This window comes from Geotrypetes seraphini, chromosome 13, assembly GCF_902459505.1.
Source record: "Geotrypetes seraphini chromosome 13, aGeoSer1.1, whole genome shotgun sequence".
In the NCBI taxonomy this organism is placed as follows: domain Eukaryota; kingdom Metazoa; phylum Chordata; class Amphibia; order Gymnophiona; family Dermophiidae; genus Geotrypetes; species Geotrypetes seraphini.
Window position 1 is genome coordinate 65,425,238 of NC_047096.1, and position 27,410 is coordinate 65,452,647.

A 27,410-nucleotide genomic window follows, 5' to 3' on the forward strand; every position below is an offset into this window, starting at 1 on the left:
TCCCTTTTTCTTCCCACAGAGTTCTGGTATCTTATTACCTTTTCCTCCCCATCTCCACAGTCCAGCATCTCTGTACTACCCTCTCCCATACCCCCTCCCCCCATCAGAATCTGGTGGTTTTTTACCCTTTTTTGTTTCCAGTGCTGCACTCTGGGCTGTGGATAGCATGAGCACACTATCTGTGGCAGCCCCGGAAGCTTTCCCTTTGCTACAGCTTCCTACCACGGGGACAGGAAGCTGTAGCAAAGGGAAAACTTCTGGGGTTGCCTAAGACAACATGTTTACTTCACTCATGCTGCTCACAGCCCAAAGAGTGCAGTGCTGGAAACAAAGAGTATAAAGGTGCCGGATCCCAATGATAGAGTGAGGTATGATATTCTGCAAAGACTCCGCGGGCCACCCCAGAGGTCTTGGAGGATCTCCATTGGCTCTTGGGTCTTGCATGAAAACCACTGCCATAGAATGTGGATAGCTAAATTACTTCCTAATGATAAATGCTGGCATTGTGATTCCCTCTCAGGTACGCTAAAACATATGACTTTTGATAGTGTGCATTAAAATTAGTCCTTTCTGGAATGAAATTTGGAAAGCTATTAAAGAAATCACTAACTGTACTGTTAAGATAACTTTTGATAATCCTTCGTTCCTTACATTCCTGTTCTGCGGAAAACTGGAAATCAGCTCAATCCTTAACTTATACCTTCTGGTAGAACTCAGTTTGCCTATTCAAACAATATGAACAACATTCTATGCAAATTTCTCTCATGCATATTCATTGTGGATATCTTGAAAACCTGACCGTCAAGGGGCACTCCAGGACCAAGTTGAGAAACACTACTAAAAACCATCCATTTGGTCTCCTATTCATACATATCTACAAAAGATCACACCCAAGCAAACATAACAATAATAATGATGCATCTTCAATGAGCAATATATATTGGCCTTATATCAAAGAATATAAAGAATTTTCAATTTATTATATGATTATATTAATTTTGTTGTATTATTCTATACCTTTTAATTTTATTTATTTAAGTATTTATATGCCAATTAAAGCCTAAGTGGTTTACATCCAGGTACTCGAGCATTTTCTCTATCTGTCCTGGTGGGCTCATAATCTATCTAATGTACCTGGAGCAATTGGGGATTATGTGACTTGCCCAGGGTCATAAGGAGCAGTGTGGGATTTGAACCCACAACCTCAGGGTGCTCAGGCTGTGGCTCTAACGTCTGTGCCACACACTCATGTATCCTCTATATATGTTTATGCTTATTTAAGATTTGATATACCGCTCCTGCATTGTATCTATATTTGTATTTTCAAAAAAAAGTCTTCAATAAGAAGTACAGTTTGACTGGGAGCTCTGCTGTGCAGCAGTGTGTGTGTGTGTGTGTGCGCGCGCACTGCAATGGTACATCTTGGGAAGACGGAACTGAGTGCTTGTCCATGCACCTTGTCACACTCTAAAATAGTGTCAGATATGTTTCAGTTGATTGCATGGGTGATTAGATGTAGACCTTTTTTGTGGCCTGCAAAAGTCTGGGTCAGGGGTCCTGCCGTGTTGCAGCTGGTTATGTTACTGGGTAATAGAGAATGACACGGGGGGGGAATTTTCCCCATCCCTTCGGGAACTCATTTTCCCGTCCTGGCGAGTTCTTTTCCATGTCCCTGCCCCATTCCTGCAAGTTCTGTCCTCATCTGCACAAGCTTCAAACACTTTAAAATCATAAGTGTTCAAGGCTTGTGCGGTTAAGGCAGAGTTTACAGGAACGGGACAGAGACAACAACAAAACTCGCAGGGATGGGACGGGAAAATTGAGTTCCTGTGGGTATGGGGACAAATTTGGCCCCGTGTTATTCTCTACTGGGTAATATCAAGTGGGAAGTGAGAGAGCTGAGGGTAAGGCATTCTTTTGTCTTTAGCAAATGTGCAGGATGGGCATGTGCCTGAGGCAAACTGGTCCCTTCCCAAGAGGTCATTAACATCCAGGAAGCTTGCTCCCCTTTGGGTATTAGAACTAATCATTTAGCTTGGAAGGGACTGAATGGGGAATTAAGATGCAGACGAGAGCCAAACATTGGCTGATGGATGACTGTTATTTTAGAGAAAATTGCTCGATAGAAAAAAGAAAACTGTTTTTTGTGTGCCTTAATGCCGGAGTAATGATCTTCAGGAAGAGCCATGGGGAGTTCATCCAGACGTGGGAATTGGACTGTTTCTCCAGAACGAGAGGGATTTGAGTGCAGCTCGGGTCATAGAAGGGCGGTGGTTCAGTACCAGCAGTCCGCTGCTTCAGCGGCCTTTGGTATGACCACACTGCCTGAAATTGAGAGGTAGCATGTGGGAGAGGAATATGGAAAGGAATGCCCGTGGCACCGTAATGTATTGAATAGGGGCAGATTTCCAATAGATAGAGCAGGTAAGTTCTAGTTCTATAGGTAGCTGTCCTGCTTAAATTGTTTGTCTTACATACCATATATACTCAAATATAAAAAGAGAGAACATTTTTCCTCTAAAAAGGGAGGGGGAAATGTTAACATTAATATAAGCCATTTTTGTTACAGAGACAGCATGGACAGGTGTTTTGGGGATCACTCTTGCTCCAGTTTACCATTAGACCACCAGAACTGTACAGTAGGCTCAGCAGGGAAGGAGGAAGGAATTGGGAGCTCTTCTGTTTTTGGGTAGAGGTGAGACACCATGAAGGAGGAAAGAATGCTGAACACCAGAAAGGGAGGGAGGATAGGTCAGAATATAAACTGAAATGCAATTTCTGATGCCTTTTTTGGCCAATAAATCTCAGTGGATCGATTTTTCATTCCATTAAAAATTACAAAGGCTAGGGGACACTCGATGAAGTTACACGGAAATACTTTTAAAACCAATAGGAGGAATTTTTTTCACTCAGAGAATATTTAAGCTCTGGAACACGTTGCCAGAGGATGTGGTAAGAGCGGATAGCGTAGCTGGTTTTAAGAAAGATTTGGGCAAGTTCCTGGAGGAAAAGTCCATAGTCTGTTATTGAGAAAGACAAGAGGGAAGCCACTGCTTGCCCTCTATTGGTAGCATGGAATAGTGCTACACCCTATGTTTTGGCCAGGTACTAGTGACCTGGATTGGCCACCATGAGAATGGGCTACTGGGCTTGATGGACCATTGGTCTGACCCAGTTAGGCTATTCTTATGTTCTTATGAGTGTCCATGGTACTTAGATGCAATGCCAGGTTAGGGAAGGGCAGCTGGCTGTCCACATATCTAACAGAAGCTGAAGTTATAATTGCTGCTGGTACTAAACAGGACAGGCTGATTGTGGCAAAGGAGGGCACAACTGAGGTTGAGGGGTAGGGAGAGGGTACTAAGGAAAGTGACAGACTTTTTGGCAGGTAAGGAAAATGAAGGGGAAATCGAATTCAAGTTGATTCAAATTTTCTATCCCGCCCATTGGAGAGACCTTCTAGGTAGCATACAATATAGGTAAGGAGGGGAAAATGTGGCTCATTTAAGAATAAGACAGAGACAGGATAGTTGAGGACTTTGGGGGTAGAATTGCATTATAAGATAGGATAGTGGGGGAGGTAAAACAAAAGGGATGCCTTTGTGTGTATCGTAACTCACCACTGAATTCTGCATGGATGGAGAAAATGAGTAAGAGTTGACTACCAATAAGCATCCTTAAAAAGAGAGGATTTTGAGATCAGTTTCAAATTTTTCGAAGATGTGTGCTGTAAGAACATAAAAATTGCCGCTGCTGGGTCAGACCAGTGGTCCATCGTGCCCAGCAGTCCACTCACGCGGGCGGCTCTCTGGTCAAAGATCAGCGCCCTGAGACTAGCCCTACCTGCGTACGTTCTGGTTCAGCAGGAACTTGTCTAACTTTGTCTTGAATCCCTGGAGGGTGTTTTCCCCTACGACTGACTCCGGAAGAGCGTTAAAGTTTTCTACCACTCTCTGGGTGAAGAAGAACTTCCTTACGTTTCTACGGAATCTATCCCTTTCAATTTTAGAGAGTGCCCTCTCATTCTCCCTACCTTGGAGAGGGTGAACAACCTGTCTTTATCTACTAAGTCTATTCCCTTCAGTACCTTGAATGTTTCGATCATGTCCCCTCTCAATCTCCTCTGCTCAAGGGGAGAAGAGGCCCGGTTTCTCTAATCTGTTCGCTATACGGCAACTCCTCCAGCCCTTTAACCATCTTGATCGCTCTTCTCTGGACCCTGTCAAGTAGTACCGTGTCCGTCTTCATGTACGGCGACCAGTGCTGGACGCAGTACTCCAGGAGGGGGGCGCACCATGGCCCGATACAGCGGCCTAGGATTCTGTTCACCCTTTTCGCCACCGCCACACATTGCGTGGACGGCTTCATCGACTTATCGATCAGAACTCCCAAGTCTCTTTCCTGGGAGGTTTCTCCAAGTACCGCCCCAGACATCCTGTATTCGTGCATGAGATTTTTGTTACCGACATGAATCACCTTACACTTATCCATGTTGAACCTCATCTGCCATGTCGATGCCTATTCCTCGAGCCTGATTATGTCACGTGAACTGAGAAGATGGAATGTTTAATATGCTCACGTACTGTTTCACGACATGTGGGGACTACTAACAGATTCCGGTGGATAGATCTGAGGGATCTTGATATCATATATGGAACAAGAAGACGTGCAAGGCAGGCAGTTTCACCTGTACTTTAAACTTTGAAAACTAGTAGTATTTTCTTGTATGTGATGCGAACAGTGACAGAAAGCCACTAGGCCTCATTCAAGAGAGGAGTAACGTGATCATATTTTAGAGCATTATGAATCAGATCACATTGTTGTACTTTGAATGACCTGTAGCCAGCGTAAATATTAAAACCTGCGTAAAGAGAGTTACAATAATCTAACTGTTGAATAACCATAGAATGAATCGGGATGTTGAGTGCTGGCAGAAAGTGCAAGGAGCATACTGATCGAATCAGTTGGAATTTAAAGAATGAGTGTTTAACCACCTGAGAGATCTGGAGATGGAAAGTTAGTTTGTGAGTCTAAGCTAACACCAAAAATGGGTACTGAATCAACAGGTACAGGGGTATTCTCAAGCAGGATGGGTAAAGGTAAATTTATAGATTTCTTGTGAAAAGAATAGATTTTGATTTATTAGGATTCAATTTAAGGTCATATTGTGAGAGCTAATTTGTGAGTTGACCAAGATTGTCATTTATCACAGAGAGTTCTTGGATAGTACATGAGGGTTTTTTTATGGTTTTGTTTTGTTTTGTTTTTATTTATAATTTTCAACATTTTCAAAATATTCAGTTCAAGATTTAACTTGTACAGAAAGTGATTACAACAAAGGAAAAAAATTTTCCCCCCTAATTATATAAGAAAGTAAATATTGCTTAATCAACTCACATCCACAATAGGATCCAAGATGTAATATAAATGGAATAATAAGAAATACTAACACAAGAGTTTAAACTGCAAAGAACCTGGATGTCGTCAACATAGTGAAACCAAGTGATTGTGCCAACTTTAGCAGTGGGGTTAGGAAAATATGAAATAGTGTTGGGGTCAGTATTGAGCCTTGAGGGACACCTGAGCCCGGAGTAAAGGGAGCTGAAGAGGAATTATGAAATGTAATTGTATAAGCAAAACAGGAAAACTGCAGAAACCCATAAAATGATGTAGGCTAAGGTTATTGTATCAAAAGTGGTTAAAAACCACACCTTAAAACCAGGGGACCCAACACGGTCTGTGTTTCAGATAACACACCTTCATCAGCTACCTACACATTGATTGCCCTTCGGTGCTCATTTTCTCTACAGCAGAGATCTCAAAGTCCCTCCTTGAGGGCCACAATCCAGTTGGGTTTTCAGGATTTCCCCAATGAATAGGCATTGAAAGCAGTGTATGCACATAGATCTCATGCATATTCATTGGGGAGATCCTGAAAACCCGACTGGATTGAGGCCCTCAAGGAGGGACTTTGAGATCCCTGCTCTACAGGCTACAGTTTCTTGGCAGTTTCAACTGATTTCTGGGTTTTTTCGGGGACCCCTGATGAAGGTGTGTTCTCCGAAACACGGACCGTGTTGGGTCCCCTGGTTTTAAGGTGTTGTTTTTAACCGCTTTTGATACAATAAACTTAGCCTACATCATTGTACGGGTTTCTGCAGTTTTCTTTTGTTTTGCTTTCCTATCCTTCACTGCAGAATCGGTTGGTTCTTCTCCCTTGTGTTTTCTATGTAATTGTATAAGACAGTGGTCTCGAAATCAAACCCTTTGCAGGGCCACATTTTGAATTTGTGGGTACTTGGAGGGCCTCAGAAAAAATAGTTAATGTCTTATTAAAGAAATAAACAATTTTGCATGAGGTAAAACTCTTATAGTTTATAAATCTTTCCTTTTGGCTATGTCTTAATAATAATATTGTCATTTATAGCTAAAGAGACATATGATCAAGAAACGGTTTTATTTTACTTTTGTGATTACGATAAACATATCGAGGGCCTGAAGTAGAAGATAATGATCGGTGAGATCAAAAGCTGCTCACAGGTCAAGAGAGATAATGAGAACCCATCCGTCTTTGTCGGTAATAAACTAGTTGCTGGTCTGGTATATCTGCAGCAAAGCTTTAAAATTAGGCCAAGCAGGATCAAGATGTCTGTACACAGAGAGGGTGGACTGATTAATCCTACACACACCACCAAAAAAAAACCACCCCTTCATCCTTTCTCAGAGTGCAAGGCATGCAGAGTGTGGATGGAGGAGCTACAGAAACTTTGTCCAAGATTAGATGTGTCATGTGTCAGGCATCAAGCTTTGCTTCTTTGCATATGAACCCTGTAAGGTAAAGGGCTGCCAGGCAGGAGCACCAATAAAATGATAAAGGAAAGAAAATGGTTCAGAAGAAAAAAAAAAAAAAAAATCAAGTACTGTGATTCGGCAGATGGTCTCTTGTGAATGCGCAGAAGAAGCCTAGGAAGTGCACTGGGAATACTAGGCCACACTAGCTGGAGTGTTAACACTTCATGTGTAAAAGTGTTTAAAATAAAAACATAAGAACATAAGAATTGCCACTGCTGGTCAGACCAGTGGTCCATTGTGCCCGGCAGTCCACTCACGCAGGGCGGCCCTTAGATCAAAGATCAGTGCCCTAATGAATCTAGCCTTACCTGTGTACGTTCTGGTTCAGCAGGAACTTGTCTAACTTTGTCTTGAATCCCTGGAGGGTGTTTTCCCCTATGACAGACTCCGGAAGAGCGTTCCAGTTTTCTACCACTCTCTGGGTGAAGAAGAACTTCCTTACATTTGTACGGAATCTAATCCCCTTTCAATTTTAGAGAGTGCCCTCTTGTTCTCCCTACCTTGGAGAGGGTGAACAACCTGTCTTTATCTACTAAGTGTATTCCCTTCATTATCTTGAAATGTTTCAATAATGTCCCCTCTCAGTCTCCTCTTTTCAAGGGAGAAGAGTTCCAGTTTTCTGTAGCCTCTCACTATACAGCATCTCCTCCAGCCCCTTAACCATTTAGTCGCTCTTCTCTGGACCCTTTCGAGTAGTACTGTGTCCTTCTTCATGTACGGTGACCAGTGTTGGACGCAGTACTCCAGGTGGGGACGTACCATGGCCCAGTACAGCGGCATGATAACCTTCTCCGATCTGTTTGTGATCCCCTTCTTAATCATTCCTAGCATTCTGTTTGCCCTTTTCGCCACTGCCACATATTGCGCAGACAGCTTCCTTGACTTGTCGACCAGTACTCCCAACTCTTCTCTTCCCCTCCTTACACCAAGCTCTAACGTGATCTGCTTTGATATCAAAAGTTAGACACCTGGTGGCTATGGTTATTTATTGGGAATTATTAACTATCTTTTCATGAAGAGATTTACCCAAAGCAGTTTACAGTACATTGAATAGAAATCTGGTATTCTTTCAAAATCCTATATGGTTTCCTCCCTCCCTTTATCCCTCTTTCTTGGAATTCCTCAAACCCTAAAACCACCAGATCCTCCCACAAATTAAAACTATCCTTCCCCTCGCTAAATGGCATTTCCCACACAGGAAAGCTAGGGGACCTCCCTCCACTTCAAAATCACTGAGCTCTGGAACAACCTTACCTCCCCCTCTTCGGAACTTGAGCTCTCTCCAAGTTTTCCGCAAACATCTGAAAACCTGGCTTTTCTCAAAAAGTGTAAGTCTCCCTCCAACTTAGGAATCAAGGAAACTCTTATATCTTGGCATCCAAAGTCCTGTAAATTTTCTTCACACTTCTACCTCTAACCCTCTGTTGTAGTTCCTTCCTATTTCTCCCACTGTAAACCGCGTCGAGCTCTACGAACGTGGAGGTGATGCGGTATACAAACCTAAGGATTAGATTAGATTAGATTATTTTTCTCTATCTGTCCCGGCAGACTCACACTCTACCTGGGGGCAATGGCAGATTAAGTGACTTGCCCAGAGTCACAAGGTACATACTGGGATTGAACTCGCAACCTCAGGGTGCTGAGACAGCAACTCTAACCACTACTAGGCCACTTCCCTCAATAGTCAACAGCAAGGGCCAGACATACTGAGCAATTTCTCCCTCGTTCACCTGTGATCTGAAGTGAGCATGCTACTTGGTAGTTAAGGACCCTAAGACTCATCCCATCTCTGCCGCCCACTGCAGTGTTAACGGCCTCCTTCTGCTGACCAGCTCTCTTATTTCTTTACCGTGCTTGTACTTAAACCCGACTTCCTTAAATTTCATTACTGCTTTTACCTCCCATATTACATACAAAAAATTTTTTTTTTTTTTTTTTTTTTAAAGCCACTCTGTTTCAATTTAAAACAAAAATACTCTTCTTTCACATAGTAACAGAGTAGATAACAGCACATAAATGGTCCCTTCATCCACTTTGGCTAAATACACATAAAAATTCTGTATATGAAATCCAATACCACTGTCTCCTCCCCCTCCCCTCCCATCCATGTCTTTTTCTGACCTCTAACTTTTCCTGCCACTGCCCTACACATCTCTCAAACATGCCCAAAATCTCCACCTCTGCTGATAGGCTAATTCAAGCCTTGTTATCTTTAATTTGGCTTCTTACATGATCAATACACAAGCCAGTATCCAATGGGAGGATGACATCACATGTTGATATACAAGTGATATACGCTGGGTGCGATGCCAGGATTCTATCATGAGTAATCTCATTCAGGGGAAGGAAAAGGAAGGAGTCTAAAAAATATAAAAGATCCTGGGGAGGGGATGGAAATTGACACAACTTTCTGCTCAGAGGGTTACCATTCAGTGTTCAGCATTTTTAAGCTGCAGATACAGGAAGAGAGACCTAAGGCAACAGACGCTTAGGGGTGGGGGGCGGGGAGAGGTTGATAACTAGAGAATGACATGGGGACAAAGTTTCCCTGTCCCCACAGGAACTCAATTTTCCTATCCCACGAGTTTTGTCCCTGTCCCTGCCCCATTCCTGTAAGCTCTGCTAACCACATAAGCCTCGAACACTTTTGATTTAAAGTGTTTGAGGCTTGTGCAGACGAGGACGGAGCTTAGGCATTGGTGGAATGAGGCATTATGACATCACAATCTGAGCTCTAGAATGTTGCTACTTATGATTTTAAAAGTGTTTGAGGCTTGTGCAGATGAGGACAGAGCTTAGGCATTGGTGGAATGTAGGCATTATGACATCACAATCTGAGCTCTAGAATGTTGCTACTTATGATTTTAAAGTGTTTGAGGCTTGTGCAGATGAGGACAGAGCTTAGGCATTGGTGGAATGAGGCATTATGACAATCACAATCTGAGCTCTAGAAATGTTGCTACTTATGATTTTTAAAGTGTTTGAGGCTTGTGCAGATGAGGACAGAGCTTAGGCATTGGTGGAATGAGGCATTGTGACATCACAATCTGAGCTCTAGAATGTTGCTACTTATGATTTTAAAGTGTTTGAGGCTTGTGCAGATGAGGACAGAGCTTAGGCATTGGTGGAATGAGGCATTGTGACATCACAATCTGAGCTCTAGAATGTTGCTACTTATGATTTTAAAGTGTTTGAGGCTTGTGCAGATGAGGACAGAGCTTGCAGGAATGGGGCAGGGACAGGAAAAAGAACTCAACAAGGATGGGAAAATGAGTTCCCACAGGGACAGGGAAAAATATTGTCCCCGTGTCATTCTCTAGTTAAGGGCACCTAGAAACCTTCAAGCCATTGCATGGGTCAGATTAGGAAAAGCAACAAGCTTCCTATAGACAAGTAACTCTCTTGTTCCCACCCCAGGGTTTTTTCCGAAGGACAATCCAGAAGAATCTACACCCGTCCTACTCCTGCAAGTACGATGGCTGCTGCATCATTGACAAGATCACACGCAACCAGTGCCAGCTGTGCCGCTTCAAGAAATGCATCGCTGTGGGCATGGCCATGGACCGTAAGTGCTGGGAATTGCCATGGAACATGTGCTGAGGGTTGGTAGATACTAAAGATGTGCTCAGTAGGAGGGGGGCCATGCATATGGATTTTAAGGAGGGACAGAAGGTGCCTACATTATTCAGGTACAGTAAAGTGATAGAACGTTGCCAGATTTCCTCTATAAAAAAAAAAAAAAGACACCTAGTTTTGCCCCATTCTGCCTCCAGCTCCATCCTGTTCCACCCCCAGCCCCTCCCCCACATGAACCTCCCCGAGCTCAGGACCACATCTGCACATGCATGGATGTGGTCACTACAACATTACGCGCAATGCGTATGACATCATCGCGTCGACATCCATGCATGCGCAATGCCCTCCAGAAGCGGACCTGAGGGCCGGGGACTTCCAAAACCTGGACAAACTGACAGGTTTTAGGAAATCCCTCCGGGCACTCTGGATAGTCCTCTAAAAAGGGGACCTGTCCAGGTTTTCCCGGACATCTGGTAACCCTAGATATAACTCAAACCAGGAGGGTACCTGTACCAAGTAGGAAGATAACTGAGGAAGTGAGTGCACTCATTGCAGATAGTGAGTTCTCAGGTGTCCCCATCCAAACAGTCTGTTAGAAGAGACATGAGTGGCAGTCTGAGAAGGGTACATACCTTCCAATTCTATCTCTGCCATTGATTGTGAAGAAGTGCACATGGGGCCTGAGTCCTGATTCTAAACTGCACCCTTTGGCACCAGCAAGAGTAGAATTGTATGATTTGTCCTTTGCTCTGATCCCTGGCAATGCCTCTCATATTCTTTGCCTCCAGCTGGCAAGAAGAGCAGCCCTTAATAGTGTCAGGTTGACCTTATGCAGCAGTGAAGATTGACACCTCCCCTTCTACTGCCAGGGGTTGAGGTTGGTGGAGCAAACTGGAGATCAGAGGAAGGAAGGCAGAGTACCAGGGAACATTGGCTGGTTGGAGTGAAGGAGAGAGACAGAGAGAATGAATATTTGAGGGAGAGAGGTCTGAATTTTTTTTTGGGGGGAAAGAGGGGCAGGAATCCAGGTCGATACTGTAGGAGGGAGGAATAAGGGAAGGGATTGTAAAACAGAGAGGAAGAGATTAAAGAAATTAAACAGGATAAGAGTAGAAAAAGAAGGAAGACAAAACTGGAAGTATGAGAAAAGAGGAGAGCAAATGAAATGAAAGAGAGATACTGAGCGAGAAATTCACACCAGAGGCACCAAAAGTTGAAAGCTTTTATCACCTGATGGAGAAAATTGATAAAGATTCTGGGACCCAGTACAAAGTCTGACCTGGAAGTCTCTTCCACAGGGAATTTATATGTAAGGAACAGAGGGATTTTTTCAGCTAATCTGGTTTTCCAGTGTATAATTAATCCTCTTGTGTGCAGGTCATACCATCTTTTAGACTTTGGTATTAGGTTTCAAATATTTGGAGGTAATAAAGCCTAAATAGTTTGAGTCGATTATAGTTTTCCATGGAAATGTCTACCGCCTCTGCTTTCCCTCCCCTTCACTAATTGAACTGTTAATATAGGAAGAGAATTTGGCAGCACTTAAGCCTCTCAATACCCCCTCACCCCCCTCCCGGAAATCTCTATAGACCCATAGCTGAATACTCCTAATTCCACTCCAACCTCTGTTCCCTGCTCCCTCCAGGTTTCCCTTTATTCCTGATCCTGAGCCTCTGTACTAGCTGGGTAAAGCTAACCCGGTGTCCTGCACACCCAGACCTGGAGGGACTGAACTGCCCCTTCTCTTGCAAAGGCCCTTGGAGAGAAGGGGAATTGTGATTAATATATTAGGGAAATCTACTGGGGGGGGACATGCTACAGAGAAGGCATACTTTACAGACCTCGGCCCTGAATCTTTAGAGGTGCGTGTCATTGCAGACACTACACTGAAATCTGCCCGGTGTGTAGCGGTGGCCAAACCCCCCCCCACAAATGGGACCAAAATAATAAAGGTAATGGAACTCCTGTCATATGAGAAAAGGGCTCGTCAGATTGTAAAAGAGACAGCTGAGGGGGATATGATTGAGGTTTACAAAATCTTGAGTAGTGTAGAACCGATAAAAGTGAATAAATTTTTCACTCTTTCAGAAAGTACAAAGACCAGAGGACCCTCAAATGAAATTACATGGAAATAAACAAATAAATAGGAGGACATTTTTTTTCACTCAATGAATAGTTAACTCTGGAACTTGTTGCCAGAGGATGTGGTAACAGCAGTTAGCATAGCTGGGTTTAAAAAAAGATTTGGCTACACTCCTGGAGGAAAAGTTCATAGTCTGCTATTGAGACAGACATGGGGGGAAGCCACTGTTTGCTACTGTGATTAGTGGGAATGTTGCTTCTATTTGGGTTTCTGTCAGGTATTTGTGACCTGGATTGGCCACTGCTGGAAATGGGATACTGGACTAGTTGGACCATTGCTCGCCCAATATGGCTATTCTTATATTCTTATGTAGTACCTAGCAAAATTGTCACATTTCTTTGTGTCCTATGGTCTACTTTAATCCCGCTCTAATTAGAAGAAGGACCTCAAACCTTCTGTGGAAGTTCACAGGAAGCCCTGGCCCCTGGCATTACAAATAGGCCTCTTGATGCCTGCATAGCTGTATTTCTTCAGTGCTGGAAATAGTAGACAAATGTGGGATAATGTTTTTGTGAGATACGCCATGCTGTTTAGCGTTTTGATGGGCTAATTTTACCTGGAGCCTGATTTAAAAGAGCTGACTAAGGCTGGTAGTAGGAAATTAATTGCCCCAGGGCTGCCTTCTGGTGATCTAATGCCACTTTAAGCCTCTGAACCTCACTTGTGCCAGCCAGGTGCTATGATGCAAGGCTCTGTGTCGGGAAAAAATTAGACAAGAGCTGTGGGGCTTCAGTTCCAAACACTGAATGTTCTGTCTGGTTTGGCTGGCTTTTTGTTCAGAGAGTCCTGCCAACTCCCCCTGGCTTGTCAAGCACAGGCTCAGAAGTTTTTGGCTTGCACTCCCCCTGCCGCTTTCCAAGGGCTGATTTGCCTTGATTAGCAGAACACACTGCTGCACACTTTCCTACCAGTGCTAATCAATTGTAGCTGAAGATGAATTGAAGGACCCTGGTTAAAGTTGACTAAATCGGTTCTAGAAATCTCCAGCAGCCTTGGTTTCCTGTAGAGGTGGAACATAAGAAAGTTTTCAGACTTCCTCACTGTCCCTTTTATAGACTTTGTACCCCAAATTGACAAGAAAACCTATCCAAGAGTCACTTCACTGGGGAGGGGGGGGGGGTAGGAAATCTGCAGCTCATCCAGAAAGAGAGCCTTTTTAAAAACAGGTACCTGACAGGATTGAGAGAGGGCTGCAGGCCGGAGGGTATCTCTGTTAAGATTCATGCTAGAGTTGGCACCTCATACCATGTTAGAGCGTCACCCTGAGCACACTGGCTTGGAACACCTCAAAATAATCTTGTGTCAGATATCTGGGTGTATTACAAGGCACCAGCTCCAGTGGCCTTCACGAAAGTATCTCCTGCCCTCCAAAGCTTGTGCCTCAATAAATCTGTTAGTTTGAAAGATGCCATTAGCCTCTGTGTCATTTTGTTACTACTGCAGATTTGCATTCCTCTGGAAGTTTTACAGATTTTATATTTTTAGTTGCTTTGTATGATTATAGATCTTTTTAATCTGAGGGGAAAAAAAGTGTGACAAGGTAAAGTCCCAGCTGGTCTCGTGTACCACACAAGCACTGGGGGCAGAGCCACTGGTTTGTCATTTAATCATGGAAACCTTGATGGAGTTGTAATATACAGCCAGAGGAGCTAGGCCTCTGGAAATATTAAGTATACAAGATACTTCTATGATCCCGTGTGTCTGTCGCCATCTTTCATTCTTCCTGGTATGTGCACACGCATGTTCCTCTCTCTTGTATCTATGTCCCTCTCTCTCCATCACTACGCTGTCTTGTGCTTTGATATAGGTGCCCTCTCTCTGCCCAGAGTAATGAACTTAGTAACTAATATTAGAATTTTAAATGTTGTTCTGTGATTGATTGATGACCAGTGCTTCTGATGGAGTAAGAGGGATCACATGATCATATTTCTGAGCTAGTAATTCGTCTTTACAACCATGTTCTGAACTATTTGAAGTCATCAAATATTGGAAGAATAAACCATTCAGGAGGCATTACAATAATCAAGTTTATTAATGACAAAAGAATGAACAAAAACACAGAATGCTTCCTTAGTACAGAAATCAATGTCTGAGTGTAGCATCCTAAGTTTGTAAAAACAGAAACACACAATGTTGGATATTTGTGGTCTCTCTCTCTCTCTCTCTCTAGATATATATATACTAATATTTTAGCCTGTTACATTAACGGGTGCTAGCTGTCTGTCTTTCTTTCCCCCCCCACTTCCCTGTGCAGCAGCCACAGCAGCATTCCCACCCCCTCCATGTCTCTGTGCAGCAGTATTTCCCCCCAACCTACTTCCCTGTACAGCAGCATTTCGACCCCCCCTCCCCACTTTCCTGTGTAGCAGCCACAGCAGCAGCATTCCCCCCCCACACCACTTCCCTGTGCAGCAGTAGCATTTCCCTTACCCCCCCCTTCCCTTCCCGCGGTCCCGACAAACCTGCCGATTCCAGCAGCGTGTGCAGCACTCTACACACGCTGCTTCGGAGCCTTCTACTGCCCTGATTTACTCTGGCACGTCCCTAATGACATTATCAGAGACGCGGCAGAGCAAATCAGGGCAGTAGAAGGCCCCGAAGCAGCGTGTGTAGAGTGCTGCACACGCTGCTGGAGTCGGGACCGCGAAGAACGTAGCGGCTGGAGTGTTTTTTATTGTTTCTTGCTAAAAAAAAAATGCTGACTGCCATTGGCTAAATGTCAATTGGCCTGCATCAGACCAAAGGGCCATCAAGCTCAGCATTCTGTTTCTGATAGTGGTCCATCCTGGTCACTAGGAAGTATCCAGTAGATCTCCTTTTTTTTTCTTTATATTATCCTAGGGTTCATTCTTATGTGAGCCACAGCCCTTGAGACTCCTGGGACTCTCCTTTCTGTAACAGATAGAGTTACTCATTGAAATACATGGGTTGGTAATTTAGGATGGGGTAGGACTATATAAGAGATGTGATGACCTGAGACAGGATGGCGTGAAGCTGTAACTCTTTGATGGTGTAGCCAGAGAGTGCTAGCATCTCTCATTTCTAATGCAACAGGCATATCATTCCTGAACTTGTGTAGTCAGTCCCTTCCCACAAGATCTGTGTAGAGATCATTAGGATTTTCTTCACTCTGCCTCCCATCACTGAGCTGTCCTATACTTCCTCAGTTTCTCTGACAACATGTGAGATGGTAAGTTTATTTTTTATTTAATTTGGGTATTTTTCATCCAGTTGCAAGGCTCCCAGCTTAGGACATCTCTGGCAATGGGAGAGCTTGGACTCAGGTCAGAAGTCTGTAGCCAAGGGGCAGACTGCTTTACAGTGCATCCATTTGACTGGCCTGCACTAACTGTTTGGGAGCTCAGGGATTGTCCCTTGGAAGCAAGGCTCGCCCCTGGTTCTGTTCACAGTGAGTTTGAGCATAGGCTGAGTAACTCAGTGGTGTTTTTTTTACCTGGATCAGGGCTGACTGCTGCATGCATGGATTCCTTCCCCCGCTGCATGCACGGGTTCTACTGGGGGCTGTGATCTCTGGCCGGTCGTAGGGTCAAAGTGGTAGTCAGAAGAAGCAAGCATTACAGTTTCCAGACTTGTGTGAGCCAGAAGTTCTCCCATTTCTCTGGCTGCAGGCTCAGCCCAGGCAGCTCCCAGCTTAAGCATGGCACAATGAGTACAAGACTGACTGCCTAGGGTAAAAAATCGGGGGGGGGGGGGGGGGGGGGAGGGGGGGAATTGGAAAATGTTTTTAGATATGGGGCTAGAGCTAAGGTTTCCTACCTCTAAAATCTCTAAATTGCTAGTTTTTGACCCCTAGTGTAGCTCCCAAAGGCTCTTTTTGGCGCAAAAATCATTGCAGTGGCAGCCATCTTGGATTTCCCGATTTGAAAATAAAAGCCTCTATCTGTCTCAAAAAACCTCGATTTTGCTTAAAATCAGGTGAGATGGACTCCTCATAAGAACATAAGAAATGCCTTCACCGGATCAGACCTTGGGTCCATCTAGTCCAGCGACCCGCACATGCGGCAGATAGCTAGGTATTGCCTGTTGAAGACCCGTATCCCGCAATGTTATTTGCAAGAAGGTGTGCATCCAACTTGCCCTTGAATCCCAGAATGGTGGTTTCCATCACAACCTCTTCTGGGAGAGCATTCCAAGTGTTCACCACTCGCTGTGTGAAAAAGAACTTTCTGACATTTTATATGCATATTCCTTGTTTTTCCTGCCCAGGTGCATCACTTTGCATTTATCTATATTGAAGTTCATCTGCCACTTTTCCGCCCATTTCTCTAGCAGGTTCAAGTCTCTCTGGAGTTCCTCACTGTCTTTTTGCGACCCAACCGCCCGGCATAGTTTTGTATCATCAACAAACTTGATTATATTACTTGTAGTTTCCTCTTCCAGGTCATTTATGAAGATATTGAATAAGATGGGCACAAGAACCGAGCCTCAGGCCAGGATTCTTCAGATTCAGGCCAAAAGTCCTAGTTAGAGCAGGGTAAAAAAGTGAAAATGCATCCCCAACAAAGTGTAGCCTCACATCCACTGCAAAACCCAAGAAAGGGACATGGGAGCAACTGCAAGGGACCTCGGGATGTTCGTAGTACCGTTTTGCTCCAGAATTTATCAATATGCGGTACGAGGTGCTCACTTATGAGCTGTACTAAGGCTCAGTCCACATGCTTCCCCTCACATCAGGACATTACTAAGATGTTAACGGACCATTGGGAGGCCCCAGAGGGGGCCTCTTTGGGTGGTGAAGATTTACCCAATGGATGGATTTTAACCAGTATTTGTTCCACCAAAGGTGAATTCTCTGGTGGCGCAGGTAACCAAGTATACCTCTCTCCCCACCGATGGCAGAGTGGTATTAAAAGATATTCATGACTGCAGTCTGGATTTTGTCCTCAAGAAGCTATTTGAGGCCGCAGCTGTGGAATTAAAGGCTGTGGCATCGTATGTAGCACATGCCTGCCACTCCAAGTTGTGCCGTGATCCAGAGGCTGATGCTGGGAGAGATCAGTGGTTTCTCCTGTCCGGAGTGGATTATGTGGCAGATGTTCTTTATGATATTTTCAGAGTATTGAGCAGTTTCTGCCTATGCTATCTCTGCCCACATAATGCTGTGGATTAAACAGTTGGCAGGGGACTGTTCCTTTCAAAGGGCAATTGCTTTTTGGGAAAGGTCTAGATGACCTAATGACAAGCGTACAGGATCACAAACCAAAATCCTTAGTGAACAGCAGACTAAGAACCTCCAGGGGGTGAGGTTGTGGTAATTTTCAAAGTTGTAGGTAAAATTGCCGGTATTCGGGAACCACATCGGTTCAGAAATGATCACAAGATACAAGACAAAGATTTGGAGGGTGCTATGTGCCCTCAGGATTCTGCCCTGTTCCCACTTCCACTCTCAGGATTCTGCCCTACTCCAACTCCCAAGAAGCAGTTATGATGCCAGGATAGCAACTGGACCTCCAAAAGCTGGTGGGAGGTTAATACTTATTGAAAGGCGTGGCCAGGGATCATTTCAGACCACTGGATACTGGAGATTATTCAAGAGGGGTATAAGCTTGAGTTCTTTCGGCCCTTTCATGGAAGCATGGCTCAGTCTGAACTGGTGACTGGAGCCTCAGTCCTTGGCCAAGGGGTGTCACTCTTCATCTCCTCATGGGTGATCCTGACTATGGGTTGGGGAGCATATTGCAAGGGGTGTCCAGTGCAGGGATGCTGGTCCCCCTTCAAATCGATCGATGATTCAGTTGGAACTGAGAGCCATCCACCTGGTGCTGTAGGTGTTTAGATGCAAACTGCAGAACAAAGCAGTGTGAGTTTTCTCAGACAATGCGACAGCGGTAGCATATGTTAGTCAGCAGGAGGACAGCAAGAGTGTTGCTATATTCCTGGAAGCTCAACTTCTGTTTTTGTGGGCAGAAATCCATCTACTGGCTCAGCGATGCATGTACCAGGAGTGGACAATGTGAAAGTAGATTTCCTCAGCTGAAAAACCCTAGATCTCAGAGAATAGGCTCTATCTCCAAAATTGTTCAATAGTATCATGAGTCATTGGGGATTCAATCTAATGGCGTTGGCAACCAACAAGAAATCAGCACGGTTCTTCAGCCAAAGATACAAGCCATGAAGCGATGGCTTGGATGCCCTGGTGCAATCTTGGCCAAAAGAGAGACTCCTATATGTCTTCCCTCCTTGGCCCATGATAGTCACCCTGGAGGATCCGGAGCACTTTGGTCTTAAAGCATGGCTTTTGAGCACACAGCTTTAGTACGAAAAGGCTATTTGGGCGTGGTAATTGCCACTCTCTTACGAACCAAGAAGCAGTCAACTTTAGCCACCTATGTGAAAGCCTGAAAGTGCTTCCAGCTCTGGTTCGCACAGAAGAGTGAGGACCTGGTTGTGGCTCCAATTTCTTTGGTCCTAGCATTCCTACAGGAGGGGCTTGAAAAAGGGCTGGCAGTAGGCTCCCTCAAAGTTCAAGTAACAGGTCTTTCATGCTTTAGACCTCAAGTGAACAAGAAGTCCTTGTCTTCGCACCCAGATGTGGCCAGGTTTCTATAGGGAGCTTTGCATTTACATCCTCCAGTATGACTCCCCTTTCCATCATGGAGTCTTACTTTGGTCCTGCAAGCACTTGCTAGAGCACCATATGAGCCTCTAGATGAGGCATCATTGATGGACCTCATGGTGAAAATAACCTTTCTAGTGGTGGTCATTTCAGCTTAGTGGGTGTTGGAACTACAGGTGCTCTCACGCAGAGAACCTTTTCTCAGGATTTCAGTGTCTGAAGTGATACTGTGTACTGTACTGTCCTTTTTTGCCAAAAGTAGTTTCCATTTTTCACATCCACCAAGACGTACACCTACCCACATTCAAGAAGGGGGATAAAGTCCTGAAATTGCTGGATGTTCACAGAGTGCTGCTTCATTATCTGGAAATGACAAATGAGTTTCGATTATAGGATCATCTTTTTGTACTGGCAGATGCGGCCCGTAAGGATTGACCAGCTTCTGAAACGACCTTTTCAAAATGGATTCGTATGGCCATTTCTTCAGGCTGTATCAGGAGTGGAAAGCAATCTCCATATTCTTGAAGGCACATTCCAGTAGGGGAATAGTATCCTCCTGTTCGGAGGCTACAGCAGTTTACCCTGAAGAGATTTGCAGAGCTGCCACCTCCATATTTTCACGAAATTTTACAGGGTGGACATGTTGACCAAATTGAACTCCACATTTGGATCGTCCATACTTACAGCAGACTCATCTGTCCCACCCTAGATTCCAGAGACTGCTTTGATATGTCCCAAGAGTTCAGGAATGATATGCCATTTACACTAGAAGGGAAGATTAGGTACTTACCTCAGTAATCTTCTTTCTAGTAAATAGGCATATCATTCCTGAAGCCTGCCCTATTAGATGTTATTTAGCCTGCTTATAGCCTCAGACAAGCAGAGAAGTACAGTTTGCTTGTTTTTTCCTTTATCCAGCAGGTGATTACACAACCATTTCAGTGCATTCAAGGGGTATCCTTCAGAACCCTAAGACCTTGTTATATGTTAACCATGTTCAAAATATTATGTATTACGTGATTGAAGCACAACAGACTTGTTTCCTCTCTAAGGTTGATCATCTGCTTTGGTATGAACTGAGAAGGTACAGAACAGCCCAGAGTGATGGGAGGTGGAGTCAAGAAAATACTAATGAGGCTGTCTACACAGATCTCGCAGGAAGGGATTGACTACCCAAGAGCTCAAGAATGATATGCTTATTTACTAGAAAGAAGATTACCGAGTTAAGTGTCTAATCTTCCCATACAGCAAAGCATGCATTCTAGGATATGGGGGATAGTACCAAAACTTCTGTCAGGGCTATGAAGGAGTTAGTTACAGAGCTGGGATTAGAGCTCAACTTCCTTCTTTAGAAGCAGCGTCCACCTTTTCCCCTCTTCCATTAACATCGCAACAAACTTCAGGTACAGGTACTCAGAGGCCATTTTCCCCAGGTTGTAGCTGTGTATTTCAATAGTGCAATCTGCAGTCACAACTTGTTCTGTGCTACATTTGATGGAATGGAGCAGATCACATAAAGTTATTCTTGAGTGGAGTGTGAATAAAGGTTCTTGCTGCCTAGTGATAACTACCACACTTCTTCCTCCCTGTGCCTCCTCAGTTGTTCTGGATGACTCCAAACGGGTAGCCAAGCGGAAACTGATCGAGGATAACCGAGAGCGGCGGCGTAAAGAAGAGATGATCAAAACACTGCAGCATCGGCCAGAACCAAGCAATGAGGAATGGGAGCTGATCCAAATCGTCACAGAAGCCCATCGTAGCACCAATGCGCAGGGCAGCCACTGGAAGCAGAAGCGGAAATTCCTAGTGAGTTTCACCTGACCTCTCCCAGGCTCCTCTCTTGTTCCAGTGCCTGGGGAGGAGATGGATCAATAGTGGGAGTGCCAGAGCTAGAAAAACAGAAACCAAAACCAAACTGGGAGGTGACTAGGGGTGGGGCAGATGCAGGGAAGTGAACAGCTGCTGCAGCAGTGAGATGCAGGTTTAGTAGCTACTGAAGACCCACTATGCCATCCAGTTGAGAGTCATTGCTTTTCCAGAAGAGAATGGAAAGTGCCCTCAAAGCAACCTTGACAACCCTAACCAGTGGCGTAGTAAGGGGGTGCAGGGGTTGTGAATTGCCCTGGGCATCATATCAGTGGGGCACCAGCACCATCTTCACCATGCCAAGCCATGCTCGCGTCGCATCCCTCCCCCCGAACCTCTAGTAGATCTTCGCTAGCATGAGCAACTTTAACTGCCTATTGTTTGCACCAGCTTGGTTACCCTCTGAAATCACTTCCGAGTCACGGGGCCAGAAAGTGACATCAGAGGGAAGTCCAACACTACCACTAGGAGCATGCTGGAGAAGCCACTCGTGCTGGTGAAGATTTAGAGGTACGGGGGGGAGGGAGAGTTTGAGTGGGGGCGGGGGAAGGAACTGGGGCAACGGAGAGGGAGGCATCAATGCCCCGGGCGCCTCCTACCTTTACTACGCCACTGATCCTAACACTGCTTATTGCTCTCCTTGGTGGTTCTCCCATGGTTGGGATAGTCTCATGGGGAGACTGGGAACAGGTGGAATAGGCAGTGCCAGAGCTCTCACACATGGTGTTCTGGGCCTGTCCAGTCAGGTCTCAGCAGTCCAGGGTGAGGGATGTGTCTGCTGAAGGAGAGTGTAATCACTGCATAGGTAAGATGTATGAATCCCTCCCAGAGCCACTGGTCCTGGATCTCAACATTATGCTTTCTTATACTAACTGCAAAAATGTATTTCTATACATCATTACCCAGCCACCTGTGGTACATTTCTACATAAAGGAACTCTTATCCAAGACTCACAAAGCTTTATTTGAATTGAAAAGACTTGACACAGGCCTATATTTCAGCTAAATGGCCTTCCTTAGGAGTCTATAAAACATTATATCAATTTTATATATATATATATATATACACGAGAGTTCTTCAAAAAGCTTCCACACTTTCATATTTTTGCAGAAAATGGTTGGGGTGGAGAAGTGCTAAGAGGGTGTGTCATAGAATGTCATGTGACTAGTCAGGCAACCTGGCTCACCTTGTAGGTAAGTGGGATAGCTATTACGCTTTGGTGAATATGGCCGCTAAATTTACAATAAGTGTAGGAAAATCTTTTGAAGATCCTTCGTATATATGTACACACACATACACCACATATCCATTTCAAGATGTATTTGTATGGCCATTTCATATATGGTGTGTGTATGTATACAAATGATCAAACAAGTAAATTCTTGTTTTCATAGGTAGATAACATACCTGTGCATTTTTTGGATTTTAATTCTCTGAAATAACGGAGGGATAGTTTTATTGCACATGATTGTTTATGGTATAGGTATTTTATATGATTTATTCTCTTACCATTTCTAATTTATGTGAAGAGGTTTGTGTTTCTTGGCTGATGTAGTACTTGTTTTTTATTTCTTTAAAGGATCTACACCAATGAGTTTTTATATGCTAGGATTGTTCAGATACATTTACTCTTCCCCACCCACCTTTTACAAAGGGCGTGGTAGTGCTTCCGCGCAGTAAACGCTTCGATGCCCATTGATTCCTTATGGGCATTCCCTATGAATGATTACTGCGGCCTGCCATGATAAAAAAAAAGACTTTGTAAAAAGGGGCCTTTGTTTTTTATGTTGTTTTTTTTTATTTAAAATATTTTTAATTCATTCATCGGTACTAGATGTCTAGGGCAGAGGCGTCTTGGGTTGGACTATGGAATTTCTTTTTTCATGGTAATGCTGGATGTGTCGACAGCATTCGATACGGTCTACGATGCTATCTTGTTGGATAGGCTGCATGCTCTTGGCATCAGAGGAGTTGTATTAGAGTGGTTTTGATCTTTCCTAGAGAATAGAGTTTTATCAGATGAAATCAGGATGGTCTTCCTGTGATGTGGGGGGTCCCTTTGGGATCATGTTGAGCTCAAATGCAATAAGAAGCATCCTCCCCTCAAAACTCGCCAAAAAAAATCGAACCCACCACATTTTGGGATAAAGCAGACCTCGTAATCGACAACATAGCTCCCACCGAATTCATATCCCAATGGCGAACCTCAAGTGAAACCATCTTGAACGAGCTTGCTCCAGAAAAATCAAAACTCAGAATCTGCAGACCGTCAGATAAATGGTTCGACATCGAAACTTCTCCAATTCAAAAACATTGCAGACAACTAGAAAGAGAATGGAAAAAAAAGAGCCTAGAACATACTAAAATTGCATGGAGAAACCTAAATCAAACTATACAAGATCAAACTCAAGGAAAAACGGAAAGCCTCAACTACTCCAAAATGGTAGGCACGGAAACCCTAGACACAAAAAAGAGTTATTCATCCTAGTAAAGAACCTCACTGATATCAAACCTTTCCTATCCACTCAAGGAATCCACCCACCGACAGCCACCCAACTTGCAAACCACTTCAAAACAAGATCGCTAAGATCAAGACCACCTTCAACACTACTCGACGAGATAAATAATAAACCCTACAAAAAGAGAAGCCATTTCAGCTGACAGAAGCTGGACCAACTCCCAGTAGTACAATGGTCTGATAATGAATCGACTCTACAAGAAATACAGCCAAGCATCATGCAACCTAAACTACTGCCCCACCTACCTGATGACAAAAAGCCTCCACGCAAATTCAAAGTAAACTCATGCAATGGATACAAACTACGTTAACGGAAGGGTCAATTCCCACAGACCTAGGAGAGATCATAATCACCCCAATTGTGAAAGCTCACAAAGACCCAATAGATAACCCCTCCAACTACAGACCCATCGCTTCAATACTAATATACGTTAAAATAATAGAAGGTCTAGTAGCTCAATACCTAACTAATCTACCTGGAAGACCACAACCTACTTCATCCCTCACAATCAAGATTTCGAACCAACCACAGCACAGAGACACTACTAGTAACATCTACTTAACACAGCTCGACAACACCTCAGCAAAGGCAAAAAGATGCTGATAATCCAATTTGATCTTTCTGCTGCATTTGACCTGTCGACCATTCCAATACTACTACAGATACTTGAAGCCATAGGGATCTCAGCAGGGTCACAGCTGGTTCCAAGGATTCATCAAATCCAGAACTTACAGAGTAAAGTCCGACGATCTCAAATCAGACCCATGGTCCAACCCCTGCGGAGTTTCACAAGGTTCACCATTATCACCTACGCTCTTCAACCTCTTTATATCTTCCCTCAGAAACCACTCTAGACAACTTAAACATTACATCCTTCAGTACGCAGATGACATCACCATACTCCTCCCCTTTGACTCACCAGATCCCACCTCAACAGTAAAACTGGAAAAAAACACTAGATGCAGTAGAAAAATGGATGGAAGACCACAAACTGAAATTAAACTCAGATAAAACAAAATTTCTACTGCTCGAAAAGGCCAAAACCCTCACCATCACAGAATTGGAAATTAAGGCCATCAAACACACAATCCAGCCCGAATTTAAACTGCTAGGAGTAACGATAGACAGATGCTGCACAATGCAGGCCCAAATCAATAAGACAACCCAGAATGCTTTCCTAACTATGAGAAATCTACGTAAAATAAGAAAATTCTTCGACATAGAGCAATACAGGCTCATTGTCCAATCCCTAGTCTTAGGTATACTGGACTACTGCAACTCCCTCTATCTGCCATGCCCAGCCAACATGCTAAAACAACTTCAGACTATACAAAACACAGCTCTCAGACTGATCTACTCTCTGAGAAAATATGACCACATCACCACTGCCTACCTAGATTCACACTGGTTACCAATACAAGCACAAATTCTATTCAAACTTTACTGTCTACTATTCAAAGCATTAAACGGCTCTGCCCCCTCCTACCTAAACAACCGCCTAAATCAGAACCTCACCACTAGACAAAGAAGAACTCGGACTACATTTGCTTACTCTCCACTCAAAGATACCCAACGCAAGAAAATGTTTGACACCCTCCTTGCGACGCAAGCAGCAAAACTCGACCGCTCCATCACCAACCTGCTGACAATAACCTGCGACCTCAAATCATTTCGAAAAGAAATCAAAACCATGCTATTCAAAAAATACATCCAGTTACCTTAACTCTCCCCCCCAAACCCCCCACCATAATAAAATCCCCTCTCAAAGCCTCCACTTCTTTGGTAATCTTTTCCTCATCAAAATAGCAACCAAGAACACTGTTCCTTAAATATAAAGCTCTTGGAAATGTCCTGCTATCCTACCTTTTATCTATCTGTAATTTTGCCTAGAAATGATCTTATCTTATCCCATCTATTATCTTATCTGTAATTTTGCCTTGAAATGTTCAGTCTCCGTATTACCAAACCTGCAAGATTTCCGGGAAATACCCAGCTACCTTCATTCTCATTTGTAACAAAAAAAATAAAAAAGTTGTAACGTTCCTGGAAATGTCCAGTTAGCTCTTTTGTAATCCGCCTTGAACTGCAAGGTACAGGCGGAATAGAAGTCACCAATGTAATGTAATGTTATTTAATATATATCTGTTACCATTTTGCAAAAAGTTAAGAGTTGTGTTTGAATTTCTGTCTTTATGCAGACGATATACAGGTTTTGATTCCGATTCGCCATTCTATGACTGAGGCCCTGGGAGTGCTTCATAGCGCATTTCAGGTGATTCAAGGGTGGATGCATAATAATCAGTTAAAGCTGAATGTCTCTAAAACAGAGATTCTCTGTTTCGGTCGACACATTCAGCTACAAGCATTTCCCTCTGAGGTCATGTTAGATAACGCTATTGTCCCCGTGTTGTAGCAATGCAAATATTTGGGTGTCATACTGGATTTCACATTGTCTTTTAAGGTGCAAATAAAATAAATGGTCTCAAGCGTATTCTATCGGCTATGCGTTTTACAGAGAATAAGAGATTATCTGTTTGAGGATAATTTTAAAACTACCTGATGCTGATGATTAATCCTGTGCTGGATTATTGCAATGCTCTGTATTTTGGTTGACCTCAATGTGTTCTTAGGCCCTTGCAACTTTCTCAAAACGCCGCTGCTCGTTTGGTGGCACATGTTTCTCGGTTTGTGCACATTACGTCAGTTTTGAAAGATTTGCATTGGTTACCTATTAGGGCTCGTATGGCGTTTAAGATTCTGGGTTTAACTTTTAAACTTTTGAAGGATGGCGCTCCGGAGCTGTTACGATTACTGGTGCATTTTTACATTCCGGCACGGAGTTTACGCTCTAGAGGTCAGCTCTGTCTTGATGTGCCCTCCCTGTCTGTGGTTAAACTTTTCAGTCACCAGAAAGTGATGTTTTTGGTTCAGGGCCGTATTTGTTGGAACAGGTTTTCTACGGATCTTAGGCAAGCAGCTTCGGGCTTACAGTTCAGAAAAAAGCTGAAAACGTCTCTGTTCTTGCGTGCTTTTGCAATCAGTAACAGCGAGTAATGAACCAGCAGTCAAGTAACAACAATTAATTATTTCTGTTTGTGTTGTTTATTGTTGGTTGTATTGTTATATATTTATTGTATAATGTTGTTTTGTTGTCTTATTGAAATATGTGTTGGATGTGAAGGTTGTAATTTCTTATTTCTCATTTGGATGTTTTATTGTACTCTGCATAGGATATGCGGAATATAAATTTTTAAAATAAATACTAGAAGGTGATTAGAGTTTATACCTTTCTATAGAGTTATGTATTTATTTTTTAATGCATACATTTTTGGGAACACATCTGAATATACTGTACAGTGCATGATGTTTTATATTTGATTATCTATGAATATTTTGGATTACTTATATATATTTGTTTGATCACTTGTGTGTGTATGTACGTGTGTATATATATATATATGTTTAGGTAATATGGTTGTCTTGCGCTAAATTTGTGTTTAATGTTTTATTGATTCCTGAAGAAGGCCATTCAGCCAAAATATAGGCCCATGTCTAGTCTTTTCTGCTTACACATACTGAAAGATTTGAAGCCAGGGATGGCAATAATGAGACCCCACAGACTTCCTTAGAAAATCCCACCGAGTTGGCAGGGGAAGGCCCCAAAGCCACGGTGACTTTGGGGAATCCTGCCAGCACTGATCAGCGGCAGGGGAGAACAGCAAAAACAAATTTGACAGAGGGATAGGGGAGGAGCTGTGCTTAGCGATTGCTCTTCTGAGAAGGCACCATGCACAGTTTCTCCCCCTTTATCAGCACTGCTCCACACAAATAGCTGCACATAATTTGCATGCTATTCGTGCTGAGCATCAGTCGGGGG

The 27,410-nt window shown here is 43.6% G+C and overlaps 1 protein-coding gene across 3 annotated transcripts in view; it reads left to right on the forward strand.

The window, feature by feature from the left end:
* THRA (thyroid hormone receptor alpha) overlaps positions 1 to 27,410 on the forward strand; it is a 268,232-nt gene that overhangs the window by 227,010 nt on the left and 13,812 nt on the right. For all 3 annotated transcript variants that reach the window (XM_033917906.1, XM_033917907.1, XM_033917908.1), the window contains 2 exons: positions 10,270 to 10,417; positions 20,749 to 20,954. In XM_033917906.1, the coding sequence (XP_033773797.1) occupies positions 10,270 to 10,417; positions 20,749 to 20,954 (354 nt within the window). The remainder of the gene's footprint in view (positions 1 to 10,269; positions 10,418 to 20,748; positions 20,955 to 27,410) is intronic.